Raw genomic sequence first — 16,345 nt, forward strand, 5'->3', positions numbered from 1 at the left:
GAAGATCATTTTGCCAACACAAGGCATGGCTTAAACATGTATCCCTTGACCTCGAATTTGTTGCATTTCATACCATTCTTCAATAGGTTTCACTGAAATCACATGAAAACAAGCACAACAAAACTGTATAAAGCAATGATACTGTATGTTAAATTGCTAAAACAACTCCCATTACTAACTGGGTAAGCAATAGACAATGTGCGCAAAATCGCGAATTAAAAGATAGTACACCGCTCATTCGACAACTCGCGCCCGGATAATTCGTGATCCCGCTTATAACGTGGTGTCCGTCTTGGCTACTGATTTTTTCCAGAGAAAATGTATTTAAAATATCTTTAAAATATGCTAAACATGAAAAACTTACGATAAGATTTGAGAAATTAAACCTTGATACATTGCTCGTTTTATCATCGAAAATATTGATTAATGCCCGTAAAAATATAATCCATATTTTGAAATTTGCAAGTTCTAAATAAGATCTAATTTCAGAGATCTCGAAAACGCTTAATTACGCGTATTTAGATGCCAATTTTTTATCTGGGACGCAGAAAATCAGTGAGGCGGGAGTCCTCTGTACGCATGTAATAGGTGCACGGGAAGATTCAAAGATTTGCCGGTCCTGTTTCAGCCACCTGCTTTGTGGGAAAATGTGTTGATCAGTTAACTGTGCTGATATTTACAATGACAGAATACGGTGACTGAAAGACTCTTTGATGTACATACATGTTGCCATTTTATAAGAGTCCATTAAAAAAAGGAACATGATGCAATAGCTAGGCGGCTAGTTCAAAGGCTTTGACTGGCGGCAGGGTGAGAAAATGTACTGATATTTAGTGATTGAATTCAGAGGCAGAAAGACCCAGTTTTACAATCCTAGCGAGACCTCTGTTTAAAGATATCATATATTACGTAATTTTTTATGATAAATAGTTGTCAATATACTGTAAATAAACAGTCTGATGAAATAACGATCAATGAAAACTTCTGGTAAATGCTAACAGGTGGCAACAGAGAATGAAATAAACACCAGTTAAACGTCCTCTTGTGTGAAAGTCACGTTCTAGTCCTTTAATTTCGTTTCAGTGTACGCATTATAATCACAACATATTCTGTTCATTCAAAACATGAAAATAGTCAATCGACCGTCACATCGAAACCCGTGAATACTTCTGTGAGAACCTAATTACATGCCGGCATTGTTTGATCAACAACTTGGGGAAATGTTTGTTGCATTAAAAAAAGATCGATTTCAAGAGACCTGGGGTGCTGGATTAAGAGTCTTGGAGCTCCCTTTGACGTAAAGCAAAACAGTAACAGAGACAGCGACGATGATAGTGACTTCGAAGGTTTCAGTGAAACTGATATCATTAATGCCGAGGCTGTTTGGGATAAATTTCTACAGACTCATGGTCCTGAGATGGGCATTTCTCTTGATGATATGGAGGAGTGAATTTGTGTTGACAATGATTGCCCCACTGCCGAATACATGTCAGATGAAACAATAATTAATTCTATAACGAAAATATTTGCAGCAGAAGACGATTCTAACTGGAGAACACAAGTGTTGAAAGTGATGCAGACACAGATGTTGCACCCCCTCCCCTCTGCACAGGAAGCAATCAAATATTTTGATATTGCCAAAAGGTGGCTGGAGACCAAAAATATTGACTACGTAAGGCTCATGCAGTTGAGAAATCTGAGGAATTTTGCTCGGCGGCAGAGAAACCAAGGAGTAACACACAAAAAAATATTAACTGATTTTTTCAAAAAGTGAATTGATATTTGTCAAGCGTGGCACAAACGGCAAGTATTAACGTGTTCTAATTTACGTTGTTTTAAATTTGTAGACCAATTAAATATGTTTTTACTGATTAACCCTTGTTTTTTTGTTTTCCATTTTACTTCTATCGCATTCAAATCTATCTATCTATCGTTCGATCGACACTGTTTCTCGGAAAAGAGTCGATCTTTTCTATCTAAAACAATGTCTTATTTTGATCAAACAATACAACTAGAATGTATCCAATTCAACATAAAAATTAGTGACGTAGTACACAAGGTGTGAAATGGTACACATGTTAAGTGAACGGAAATCACGTGGAATAATGTTTTCGATGATCGCCTCAATATACTGTAATTTATCCTGAAATTAATGCTTTCCTAAGAGGAAATAATAAAGTACACCATTATGAAGAGATATTTATTCACAGTTAATCTCAGCACGATTATAAAGTGTGTATTCAACAGTATAATCTGCCTACCCCACCCCCTTATTTTTATTTTATGTCGTCAATCACTTTATTGGTTTTGGGCTTAGTTTATAGGTTCCTCGATAAATCGAACCTCACTTATAGTGCTGTCGATGTTTCTGGACCCCGATGTGTGCGAGTTATCGAGGGAGTGGTGTATGTTGCACCATGTGGTCTAAAATGTACTAAGTTAAAAATGTGATGTATTTCAAAACAGTTTGGCAAAACTATAAAGAGGTAACATTTACCACCAATTTCGGAATGAAGATTAATCCAAATAAATCCAAAATTCCGTATAAATGGTTTGAAAGTACCACATATTTGGCTTGGATTGAGGTGTCTCATAGGATGTTCTTATATAGAAGCTAAGCTTAAAATGTGGCAACACAAGTGAAGGCAAAGGAAAGTAATGGACAAGCTTTATTACCTTTTGTTTATAAGATAGAGGCAAAAAATACAAATTCTCCTCTTTTAGTAGGGCTGGATTTGGGACATAGCAGGCTTATATCCCTTCTGCCTTTATGTTGATGGGGAATATGTAGTTAATTGGTCATGGGATAATCAGTTAATAGATAGATCTAAGATTAATAGAATCTATGGGTATTTACACTACTACCATGGAAGGTATTTATACGATGTATGACTAGTACAATGAAAAGCATTGATAGCATGGATATGTATTTACACTACTATCACAGTTTACACTCTTACCATGGAATGCATTGACTGGATGAATATATATGAATAATACACAGATCTACTGGACGAATACATCAGATTTAAAAATCAATAGTTACAGTAATAATATCTCATACCTATTTCATGTAATCATAATTATTTATTATGTGCCAGTTTAAAATATGTGATGATTTATTTAATTCCAATTCATAATACAGTGTGACCCCGCTATAGCACGCTGTTATAACGCGAATTCGGATATAACATGGCATGGCTCCAGAAATTTCATATACATGTATTTTTCTTGTGCAAAAAAAATTCTTAAAATGTACGAGAGAAAAAAATCGCAAAAAGTTTGTTATATTTTTGTGGAAGAGATTGCATATGAATAATACAAGACGATCGTGTCTTGGCTCATGACATTTAATATGTATTTTTATCGTACACTAAAACGTATTTTTTTCTTCTTAAAAGTAAGAAGAAAAACACGCGTAAAAAGTTTATTCTCGGATTGCGTAGGTCTTCTCCAATGTCCCAAACTTGGATTATTTTTCCTTATTGACTGCAAAACATACATGTGGCTTTTTTATTTATTGACAGCATTGTTGGCTGTTTAAACTTTTATATACAATCATTAGTTTGGAGTGCAGAAATTCAGAGGCCGCATGACAGGAAGCCGCAAACTGGATATAAATTTATATATTGTTACATACATGAATTCTTTGTCAAAATTGAGAAACCATCTAAACAGTGCACTGTTATATCATAATCCGCTTATCTTGGCATCTAGCATGAGTTCTGTATGTTGTGAAATATCCACTTTTTTGTTGTTGACATTTCTTGTAACGGAGATCAACCGGACGAGGCATTGTCTCGTAATCTATCTTTCATCGGATTTTTGGCCACTCGCTAGCAATTCATAAATTTACAAAGACTGACATTTGTATGTGGATGGTAAGTAAAATTAGTCTTCTTTTCACTCAGAATTAAATCCTTCAGAACACTCACGTACTGTAATAATTCCTGTCGTCAGAACACCTGTGCCTCTATCGTCCGTTGACCCTTCATTAATTTTTAGATGCATGCGTTGAATGCAACATCACGTTGCTACCACAAATGTAAAAAAAAATACATCTTACTTATTGGTTTATTCAATAGGCATGGAGAGACAGAAACTATAATAGTCTAAACAATGGCCTATTCCTTTTTAAAAATGTACCCAGATAAAATAGCTTGCTGAAATTTCAAAGGAAAGATATTACCTTTGAAGCACCGACTGTTATGAAAACGTACTCAGCAAATGAAAAAAATACCAGTCTCAATCATGCAATACAATTATTTGATATTGCAACGAAAATAAGAAATGGGCATTCGTTTGGTTCTCCAAAGCTCTCCTTTAGCGGTGATTTAAATAGCGCATGCACCCTTCATCAAAGAAAGCCGACTACAATCTTTCAGTAACAGCAAAGAACTTTTCTTCAAAGGAAGTCATTACCAAACTTAAATAAAAGTGATGGATTCAGATGGATTTATGCTTTTTCCAATGTGACTGGAACCAGTTAACTGTGCTGTGAAAGTTTTCTTTTTGCATAGAAAAACTTTATGGTTACAAAACGCTACCAACGGCGCCTTAAAACGCAAAGTAACCTTTACCGACATGGAACGTACTGAAAAGTAAATGTGCTTCGTCATTCGTTATGTGATTGTGCTTTGTTTTTCCACTGAATTCAGACCATCATGACCTGTGACAAAATTATTGAGCATCTTAAAGCTGTGTGTGTGCATATTTTCGATGGAATCACTTGTACATGATGAGGTTCATAGGTGAGTACATGGAGTTGATACTCTATATATGCTATACATTAGACATTTATATATAAACAGGATTCACGTATATATACCATTTCATGTTTTTCTAAATAAAGTAAACTATTATGCCTTCTCTGTTTTCACTAAAGGTGTATTTCTCATTTAGTATGCATCAATTTAAGATCGTAACTGTGCCAACGAAGCACATATTTTACCGCCCTCATTTATTACCCCCAAACACAAATATTTTTGAGGTGTACATTTTCTTCAGCTAACTGACCTGGTTGTTTATAACATGGTTCGGTATATACCGCTGTCAGGTTCATTGGCTCCCAACTACCGTGTTATAGTGGGGTCACACTGTATCATATTATGTTATGCATAAGCTTAAGCATATGTTTACTTTGATTTTGTGATTCAAGTCACGGATTCAGACAGTGTGGGTATTTAGAAAGCTTGCCAGTAGCTTCTCATGGGTTGGTGGTTCTTACTGGGGTTTTCCCGGGTTCTTCCTCCACCATTAATACTGGCCGCCATGTATAGCCTATCGTGTGCTGAAAAATGGCGTTAAACCCCACAGCAACAACAACAATACTTTGATTTTGGTCCCTGTAATAAAAAAAATCATATTATGTTATGTGTCAGTTTAAGATGTTTCTTTTGCCAGTCAATATAGTAATGTCACAACCTATAATGAAATCTGAAATGAGTCAGTTTATGGTAATATTTCCACTGATTCTAGTCCACTTAATTATAACGTAATGTTATGTTACGTGGCAGTTTAAGATGATGTTTCCTTTGTCAGTCAGTATAATTATGCTGCATCCAGTAATGAAACCTCAACTGTTTTTTTTTTCTTTTGCAGTTTAATAATGTTCTTGATATATTAGGGTACAATCTGGTCAGGATTGATGAGACATCAGATACGGAGCAGAATAATGTTTCGAGTTAAGAGGTACAAACTGGCTGGTATTGCTGAAGCTCAAGGAAGTTGAACATTAATCTATATTTAAGTCTTGAAATCAGCACATCTCCAAGCAGTTCCAGAATTTTGTGTTTATTATATAACAATTTTGAATGAAGCTTTTCATTTCACGCAAATACACATTCTGATTTATAACAGATGTAATGGTCCTACAGTACACATTTCATGGATTACTGATTGGCTACTCAATTATTCCATCCAACAGCATATTTTGTTACATATCAGCTGTAATGCATAGTCTAATATCCTGCACTACGTCAATGATGAGTTACTGATTTACTCAATTATTTGATCCAAATACACATTCTGATTCATACTCGATGTAATGCAACCTAATATTCCTACAGTGCAGACATTCAGGAATACTTATTGCCCGCTACACTGTTTGATCCAAGTACACAATTTTGCTAATAACAGCTCTGATGCATATTTAATCGATCAAAGCTGATAACTTGATTCAGATTAGCATGACAGACAACAAACTGAATTTCTAGAACTGAGATGCAACAGAGATATCCGTTTTATTCCATATTTTGAAATACTGTAATTAGCACACTTTGATAACGTTTGTATTATGTATTTATCACCACTGAGACTATTGTATCCTTATCAAAAGGTATTGATCAACGCCAAAAATCCAGTATCCTTATCAAATGCTAAGCACTGCTGTATCTTGTGACAGGAACATTGACCTCCTGAGACCTCGACAAATAAGCATATGCACCTTCAGCAAGGGTATCAAGGTCTGACACAATCTTTCCTTTCACAGCTTCAGCATGGATATCTGGGTCTGACATGCTCTTTTCCTTTAATCTGAAAGCAGAAACAACAATCAAATGAACAAGAATCTCTCATCTTAACCCATACCTCATAATTACAGATGAGAAGCAAGTTTCCTCTCAGTTTTATTCCACATTTAATATCCTGATGTGAGAAGCAAATGTTCTCAACTTCATTGCAGACAGTGCACACATGAGAAAAGCAAATTGTCTTTTCACTTTACACCAAACATTATATTCACATGTAAGAAACAAATATTATAACGTCAACTCATACACCATACTCACAGGCGAGGAACAAAGTTCCTTTCAGTTTACATTCATGCCTCAAACCCAGATGATCCAAAAGCTGTCAGTGTGGACCCATACCTCATACATCAGAAAACCAAGTATTCTCTAACCCACATGTGAGAAACAGTTTCTCTCAGTATCATCCTCCATTTCGTATTCACCTGTGACAAGTTTCTTCTTATTATCATCACACAACTGCTACTTAGAAATGAGAAGCCATCTGCCTCTTAGCTTCACCACACACCTCATTTTCACATGTGAGGACTAATATTTTCTCATTGTCTCTCCACACATCATACTCAGATGTAATTTCAACTCACATATACCCTCTGGTGAGAATCGAGTTTCCTTTCATTTTAATCCCATGCATTATACTTTTAGGTGAGAAGCAAACACTTTTTCCTCATATACATCAAACACCTCATACTGAAATGAACGTTAATTTGCATCCCATACTCACAGGTGTAAAGCAACTCTCCCCCACCCCACCCCAAACCCATTGTCACCTCACAACTATTCAAACATTTGAAGCCAATTCCCCTTCATTTTCATTTAGAATCGCATACTCAGTTCTGTGGAAGAAGAGACTCTCACAGATCACCAGCTCAATGCCCGATTTGCCAAAATGCAAGCAAAGAATGCTATGGTTGATACAGACATTACCAAAGAATGAAATCCATTATTGCAAGAAATACCCGAACCCCTTTAAATCATATACGATTCCAGTGCTGCCCATATTGTATGCTTATGTTACTGAATTAAAAGTCAGATTATAGTATTTACATAACTGTCCCATTTCTGGTTGCAAAACTGGAAGTACCAATGTCTAATGCTATGCAACTAAATCTACTTATCATACAATTTTTTTAAATGCCCGAGTTCTTGTTGCAAAATTGCTAATGCCACATGTTTTCACAAATGGAACAAACATCATTTCATATCATTTAAATAACTGCCATAAAGTGATCAGAATCTCCATCTTGTAATAATAGCATTGCTTTAAAGCAAAATACTTGCTCAAAGTACCATACATGTGCAAAATGCCAATGCCAAATCATACAGTGGAAATAGACCACTAACATAAAGTAAACTCCAGAGATTATTGAAGTTATGGTTCTTATCTTTTGTATAATATGGCACATATTGCATGTTATGATACCTATGTATCCCCTGTCTGCCCTTTATGAAAACTAAAATACCCCAACTCAAACGCAGTTTTGTTTGTTGACACAAGGGATATTAGACATCATGAAAATGATTTAAATTTGTAATTAATTCATAATCCCATCTTGCAGCATGGACAAATGAGCTAACTTAAGTGTGCTTTGGCACAAAATAACCGACATGTGTTGTCAAGCTGTAAAGAACCATACCAAACCAAAATTTAACTGATACAGTTGCAAATGTACATGGCAACACAAAACAAAGTGTGGTTATGTTAAACCTAGCTGGATTTGTTGCTATGCATTGTTAAAGATGTTCTAATATTCAGTCTATCAATCAATTTGCTATCCTGAATACACACACAAACTTCTGGTGTGTTCCACAAAGACGCAGCTGCATTCAGTTCTTACTGGTCATTGTTTATCGTAGGCTGAAACAATGAAAAGCCACCAATTAGAAATGAACCAATGCATGGTACACCGTAAACCAAGCGCTCAGAATTCCAAATTTCAATCCAAGTGGACAAAATAGGAAGAAATGATAAAAGTATCGTGCAAAAGTGTAATGCGATGAAAGATTTTCATGTTTCATGAAGTCACTGAATGTTTATTTACTTTGCTTCCACAATAATATCATATAAAAATAATTTACTAAGTATAATTAAAAACGAGATAAGTTTTAGCAAAAGCAAGATTCAAACTCACATACTGACAAACATCTGCTTGCTGAAAATGCGAATTTAAATTCTAAACTCTTGAATATTTTTCTGAATTGCTAAATTTTCAAACGATATACTATACATTGTTATCGAAACTCGTTAAATTCAGCAAAATATGCAGGCATAACTCCTTCAAATAAAACGACTTTTGTTTAGGTATTCTTTCCATCGCCGTGATATATGCTGTTTACAGTGTAACCTAATGCATTAGTCATGCATTTACCTAACGATAGCAAAAGATAGACTAGGTCACAATAAAACACTTTACATGGGGAGCATAATACAATGTTATAATTATATCTTATTTTGTCCAACCATTTCATTCACAATTACAAAAATATTTCAGTGATCTTGTGTTGATTTAGGTAAGACTGGTTACATTGTCTCCTCTGATGATATGCTCAGCTAGTATAATTCTGTTTCTGGGCAGGATTTGTGTCACATATTATCTTATCTCATAAAACTAAACTGATTAATATGATCCTGTTTAACCCCAAGATAATAACTCCTAAATCTGAAATGCTTGTCCCTAATATACTCTTGTTCAACCACATAGACTGACCCATATTTGCTTGTCTCTAATATGCTTTTGTTCAACACCAAAGAGACTGACTGTTCATGAATTTTTCCTGGTTCAAAAATACAAACATGGACACGGGGATGCAACATCCATCAGTTTAAAACAAAAACACCAGTACAGTTCTGCATATTACACGTGTTGCATCATTTCTCTTCACATTATTAAAACAAGAATAAATATAACTTATAAAGTTATTGCATTTGTTCTTAAGTCGAATCCCATTTAATTCAGTATAGGTTATAACATTAGTTGATATAATAACTAAAACGAGATGAAGTAGAATGTATCAACTTTATTATCTACATTGCATTACGCCGGAACTGCTCCAGTGGACTAGTGGTTAGAACGTCTGCCTCGTATGCAGAATGTCATGGGTTCGATCCCTGGATGAGTCATAACAAAAATGGTACTAACAGCTGCCTCGCTTGGCGCTCAGCATTAAGAGGTTAGTGTTATGACTGCTCAGCCTGGTGTCATAATAAGGTGACTGGGTGGGATATCATGCTACATGTCTGCGGCATGATGCCCCAGTGCGATACATCACTATAAAGTGACCCCCTACAGACATCGTAGCGATATGACTGAGAAATTGTTAAAGCTACGTTTAAAAAAGTACATTTGGAGGAAATTCTCGACGTAAAACTGTAAGTACATTTTTTGCCATTCTTATTACTAGCTAAAGGAGACAGTTTATGCCTTTATAGCTTGCATATTATCTGTAGGTACCAAACAATTTTATGAAATCTGGTGTCTATCGCAAAATCTGAAAATGTATCAAAATGTTAACGTGGAATGTAGCAAAACAGTTGGTATAGAAGTGCTTCACTGATATAAAACACATTTCAAAAGCACATGTGTGTGTGCATGTATTGATGATGATACATTTGATCCTGGTTCTGATTTGGTTATATATATATATATATATATATATATATATATATATATATATATATATATATATATATATATATATATGTGTGTGTGTGTGTGTGTGTGTGTGTGTATGTATGTATGTATGTATAATGGCGGACATAATATTTGGTGTAGGAAGAACCTGGGAAGAAGCAGTGACCCACGAGTAACTAACAAGCTATCTCACACACTTATGTTTGTCAAGTTGAGACCTGAACTCATGCGGACTGGGATGAGATGTGTGTGTGTGAGAGCGAGAGTGCTGTAAAGGGAATGTCTTAGACCACTTAGTCACCCTTGACCAATGTGATCATGTACAGTAAAAGCTGACAACATCTTTTCCAATCTTGTTACCACATGAGATACAGGGACGATAAATACTTTGGGGTTTCATTTCATTCTTAATTTTACACACAAAACATAATATAACTATATGCAGTACCCAATTAGTCTTCATCAAGGTGAATGATACCCGGGCATGGTTGCTGTGCAGAAGTTTGCCCAATACAATTCAGTCACTGAAGCAGAATGGACACAAACATGCAGTCTCCAATATCATGAACATCACAATAAAACTTCTAAGTTCCTTTGAGAGTAGAGAGGATGAAATATGGAATTTGTGGCGACTGATTTAGAACCTAGAATGGCAGTTTAGAATCTTGCCAAGTCACTCCTGCAAAGGTAATTTTATATTCCCTTACTTATTTATTGGTGCTTAGAGACAAGCACACATTGCTATGCTTGTTGTGTAAAGTTCATTATGATGTCGTGCTATATTTGCGACACCTTCAAGCTAAAACAGTCTGAAATAGGATATAGGTCTTATCTTAATAATTTTAAGGCATATGAAAAGGAATGAGCCACCATACAAACACGAGATGCAATTGATGTCCAATACATTTTAAAATATTAGCAACAATGAAAAGCACACAATTTATAAATTTCGGGTCATTACTAATTGACAACATATATGATATGGCATAATATGTCATGTAAGCAAACCTAGAGTGTAGCAGGTGTACTTGATGAGGTGATATCAAATCAGCAATAAAAAGTGCGGCAGCAAAGAAGTTGCATAAAAAGCAAAGCTTAAAAATTAATATCTATGCACTGATACAGTGTCTTTTAAAAGTTATCTGGTCTCACTTCTTGGCCTTCATGGCTTCTTAAATAATGCTATATCTCCACATCCGCTCATTCATTCAACTAGCTGTTATTTAAACTCTGTAGTGCAATTTACAATAGAGTTTATTAGTCAAAATACTGTAACAAAATCAACAAAGCAAATATTGTTCACTAATACAATTAGCATCACCTAAACGTCTTGGTAGTCCAGATGTGAAATATTCTTGTTTGCCACATAAGAAATTTTGAAATTGCCAATAAATAAATTAACGTAAATTTCTACCCTGACAGCCCTAGTTTGGAAAATGCAAATAATTTTAATTTCTGCTTCATCATGTCATTATGTCATTAAAAGGTAAAGTTATGAGGCGCCGTAGCGGACGAAAGCTGGTCCAATGAGAAAGTTGCATTTGAAAGTTCGATGTCGTATGTCGAGAAATCCAATATCATGTGTTGGTCAAATTGCATGTCCTAAAGTTCCATTTTCTAGATCGAGATTTTATATGTTGAATTATACAGTGGTAGTTCAAAGTTCAATTTCCTATGTTGACGTTTGACATCATATTTTTTTATAATTACACAGCTGTGGTTGAAATTCCAATATCATATATCGAGAATCCTTAATTCTCACGTTGCATGCAACTGTTTATTATGAAAGTTCCATTTCATAATGTGAGTATTTAGATTTCATCTGTTGAATTTCACAACAATGAAAAACAGCCTCCTTATTTAAAAATAACATGGTCTGTTCACGAGAGCGACCTCTAGCGAAGAAATTCTTAGTAATTTTGTCGACCTGTGAATGGCAACATTCAAACTGTAAAAGCATGAAATGTAATGGTGCCTCATGATTTAATACACGAATGATGTATCTTAATACTCGATATTATTTTCAATTGTTAAAGCGGACATTGTGTAATATTACTTTTAACACCAACATATCATTTCACCATATAAAAATAACAATTCTGACAAGCACAATAAAAAGTCCAATCACCGCTATATAATTCAACAGGTACATTCTAAAAACTCAACATACGAAATTGAACTTTCAGCACAATGTGATTCAACATGTTATATTGAAACTCGAGGCACATGACATTAACATTTCAAAAACCACCAAGTAATTGTGAAGATACAATCTAAAAACTCATCATTGAACATCACATTTTCAACCAGAGATGAATAATTCAACATGAAATCTAAATACTCCACACATGACATGAAACTTTCAACATAGACTCTTTGAACCATTACGTCAATTATGAATTCACGACGTATAACATTTAAGTTTCAACCTGCACCCTGTATTTCAAACGACACAATCTAAAACCCCTCGACGTAGTAAATATAACTTTCAACCACTCCTGTTTAATTCAACAGATACAATCTAAAATCATGATCTACAAAATGGAATTTTAAGGACAAGTATTTTTGATACAACAAGTGAAATTGGAATCCTGGACATATGACATAAAATTTCAACCGCAACGTTCTGATTTGTCCAGCTTTTGTCCGCTACGGCATCTCATATAAAATATTATATACTGTGGTTTGTTTGTCAAATAGTAGTTTTCATAACTGGTGACTAAATGTTTGCAAATTGCAACTTTAAGATTCAGCTAGGAATGCATTTGACATAAAAGTCATACAATATCTTAAGTTTAGGACAATTCATACAGCATTGTTATCACTTATTGCATTTCATCTTTTGGTTTGAAATGTTTTTAGCAAATAATAGCTTCATTAAATTAGCTAACTTGAATACATGTTGACTATTTCAAGACAGAAGCAGGAGACATAACTTTAGTGAATGAAAATAAAAGACTCATCTAAAGTTCAGAAGAACAGAAACTACAAACAACCAGAATACTATTTTTAGTGTACATAAAATATAACATACATGACACACTATTATAAAATAAGAATTATCATTTCCTCAGGTATTAAAACTATGAAATATATAAGTTAACTTCATAAACAGACAAATACAATTGCATTATTATACACTATTATTTTTTAATTTATTTAATTCTTCAACACAAAATTATTGTACAGTAGTCCCACTCTTGAACGGCCCCTGTGACCAGCGGCCACCCGCTCCTTAGGACCAGAATCCGTTGGCACAGACAAGTTTGTGTTCAAAAGTACCACTTACGAAAGGCCACCTGTCTAACGCAAGCAGCGGCTAGCATATTTGTACAATAATATAAAATTTACCCCTCACAATCTGACGCATTGTATTTTAATATGTATCCAGAACCAATATTTTAGACATAATGTGTGTTAATTAATCCGATTTCTGTTTCCCGATGTCAGGTTTTCGTTACTGAAAGAAGTGATGACTAATGTACATCTACCACTAAGGTTAATACTATATCATTTACGCCTCACGAGAAGCCACATTTATTCCATAAAGCCATGAAAGTCTCAAAATTTGATCCATACAAAACGGTAAGTACATGTAATCCATTGCTGCGTTATCATAATATGTCCACTTTAGTCATTCTGAAGTAACAGTTGTGAAGTGGCAGCACTGATGTACAATACACAAGTCAGCAGGAAAATGGTTTGATAGCCTTCATAGCTTCCCTTAATAAGATGTTGAGCTTGTTCACTTTGATAATTAGTGGCTATCGCTACTGACAATAATTGTCAAAATTACAAATCCTAACGGCCGCGAGGTCAAATTTGCGTGATTTTAATGGTATGTATCGAAGCCGTTTTGGCTTCTCTCACTTACTGTAAAGAAATGTATAAAACAATAGGTTACCAGACTGCGATTAACGAATCACATCACAAGATCACGTCATTTAAAAACACACGGCAATTTGTTTATACGCATACAAATTGTTTTATCAGTATTGTAGTTGGCAACATGAATAACTTGCTTCAAAAAGATCAACATGTCATCGAGGAAAAGAAAACTAATTAGTTTAGAAGAGAAAGTGAAAGTAATTAAACTGACCGAGAGGTGGGGGGGGGGGGGAGGTCGAGGATCCTTGGAGAAAACTAATGTCGGAAAGACTCAGGTAAACAATATCGTGAAAGATAAGAAAGCAGTTCTGCAGAAGTAGGAAGGTGAAATGGATGGAGAAAGGATTCAGCTGATGTTAATAACGCAATTGTTGAAGATTGGAACGAAAGACTAAATTATATATGATGGGATATGACAGCAAGGATATTTTTAATTGTGACGAGACTGGTTTGTTTTTTTAGACTGTTACCAACAAAGTGACAGATGATGTGATCTGTAACATAATTATAAAGACAGTTTTAAAACTATATCTATGGTTATTCATAACATTTTTTTGAAAATGATGAAACAGTTTGTTTTATATTTATTTCACAACATGCATGTAATTTTTTAATGAAAATATTAAATGCTTTAGAATTAAATGTACTTGTGACTTTCTTCATATGTATTTACTATTCGCATCGTAATCCCCGTCTAGACAGGCCACCCTCATTATAAGGCCACTTTCCTGTTTCAATGTGGGTGGCCTTATAAGAGGGGGACTATTGTAATGGATTGTGTCCAGTATTGTTAACAATGAAATCATATTGCAAATTTAAAGAGTAATTTTTTTCCATCTACTTAATATAGTACAAGAATTTAAATGCATCTCATAGTTCCAGAGAGATTTCATGATACAGTTGTTACTATTAGATATTCTTGTCATCATTAATAACACATTTTTTCTCAATTCTTCATGAAACCTGAATACATTATAATTTACGAACATGTTAGAGGCATCTTGGAAGACTTCATAGAAAATGAAGACTATTATTAAAACTAATAACTAGCTTTCATGTCATACGTCACTAAAGTTTGTCTACAGAGGAGCACAACACATAGTGCAGCAATTAGATTTTGAATAATCCAGTTTTGAACAATTCCAATATTTACAAGAACCATATTTGTACAAGTACACAAAAATATGTAATGTCTAATCATATCTTCATCACCTGACAGACTGGATTTTAAAATGTGACCCAAATATGTAAACTAGTGACATATGTAAGAGCATTGCCATTAAGTTGTAAAGGGGGTGGAGATGGTACTTTGAAAGAAGTTGACTGAAAGACCATGATTACTGAATTTTGTGTAGTTCATATATCTTTCTCTAAAGCGTATTGTTCACATATCTTTAACAATTTCCATAAACCTGTGATATAAGGACTTATCAATGACATATAATCAGGAAACCTAAATTTGTCAAGAAATGACACATTGGGTAGCAGATGTTACCCAATGTGACACATGTCCAAATTTCTAACTTAACTACTCCATGCATTAAGTTAAACAGCAATGGGGAAATAACACCTCCCTGTCTCACCCCACTGGTCACATGGAAAGAGCTGGATACTACACTTCCCAAGAGCACATAGTACAACCAGCTAACTAGAGTATGAACTACATAGATGGGTATCTGAATATGAATCAACCTTTTAAAGACTGTCCAAAGTTTGAATTACTAGCATCTAAGCATAATCCAAACACATATATACTAGCTGACAGTTTCCTTAAAGGCATAGAGACATAAATCTGTTGAATGTTGCTTCCTGTAACCCAGTTGATTGTCGGAGATTTAGCTTCACTTCTTTGTAATAAGATGCATTCAAATATGCTTGAAATAATTGTCATAAAAGCTATCGGTCTATAGCTGTTTGTGTCCATTAGGTTACCATTTCTGCATATCAGTAGTGGTACAACTGAAACTTTCGTGAAATTATCTGGAACAAAATTGAGTTGACACCTCCTATAACGTAGTTGTCTTGTAACTATTTATAGTCTGACAACATAGAATTGTCAAACTGTTCAGCAAATTTTTATTTATTTTTTATTTTTATGACACATCTAACTTGGCATCTGACATTGCTGTTCAAATATCATCCTCTGTTTCGCGAGAATCTCCACTATGTTATTCATTCTCTAGTTTACTTTCCACACCCCTACCACCTGCACTAACTTTAAGTTGAAAGTAATCAATAATGTCATGTCCCTTCATGGTTGATTTCACTTATCAGGAAGAGACCAAATTGTTGCAGATG

The 16,345-nt window shown here is 34.6% G+C and overlaps 1 protein-coding gene across 3 annotated transcripts in view; it reads right to left on the reverse strand.

Moving 5' to 3' along the window:
- Positions 1–2,651: 2,651 nt before the first annotated feature.
- The window catches only part of LOC149784646 (uncharacterized), a 78,983-nt gene continuing 65,289 nt past the window's right edge, over positions 2,652–16,345 (reverse strand). For all 3 annotated transcript variants that reach the window (XM_089932700.1, XM_089932699.1, XM_089932698.1), the window contains one exon: positions 2,652–6,534. In XM_089932700.1, coding sequence (XP_089788826.1) covers positions 6,530–6,534 — 5 coding nt within the window. In that variant the 3' untranslated portion in view covers positions 2,652–6,529. The remainder of the gene's footprint in view (positions 6,535–16,345) is intronic.

The sequence above is a fragment of the Sinohyriopsis cumingii genome, chromosome 14 (genome assembly GCF_028554795.1).
Source record: "Sinohyriopsis cumingii isolate HCF-2022 chromosome 14, ASM2855479v2, whole genome shotgun sequence".
In the NCBI taxonomy this organism is placed as follows: domain Eukaryota; kingdom Metazoa; phylum Mollusca; class Bivalvia; order Unionida; family Unionidae; genus Sinohyriopsis; species Sinohyriopsis cumingii.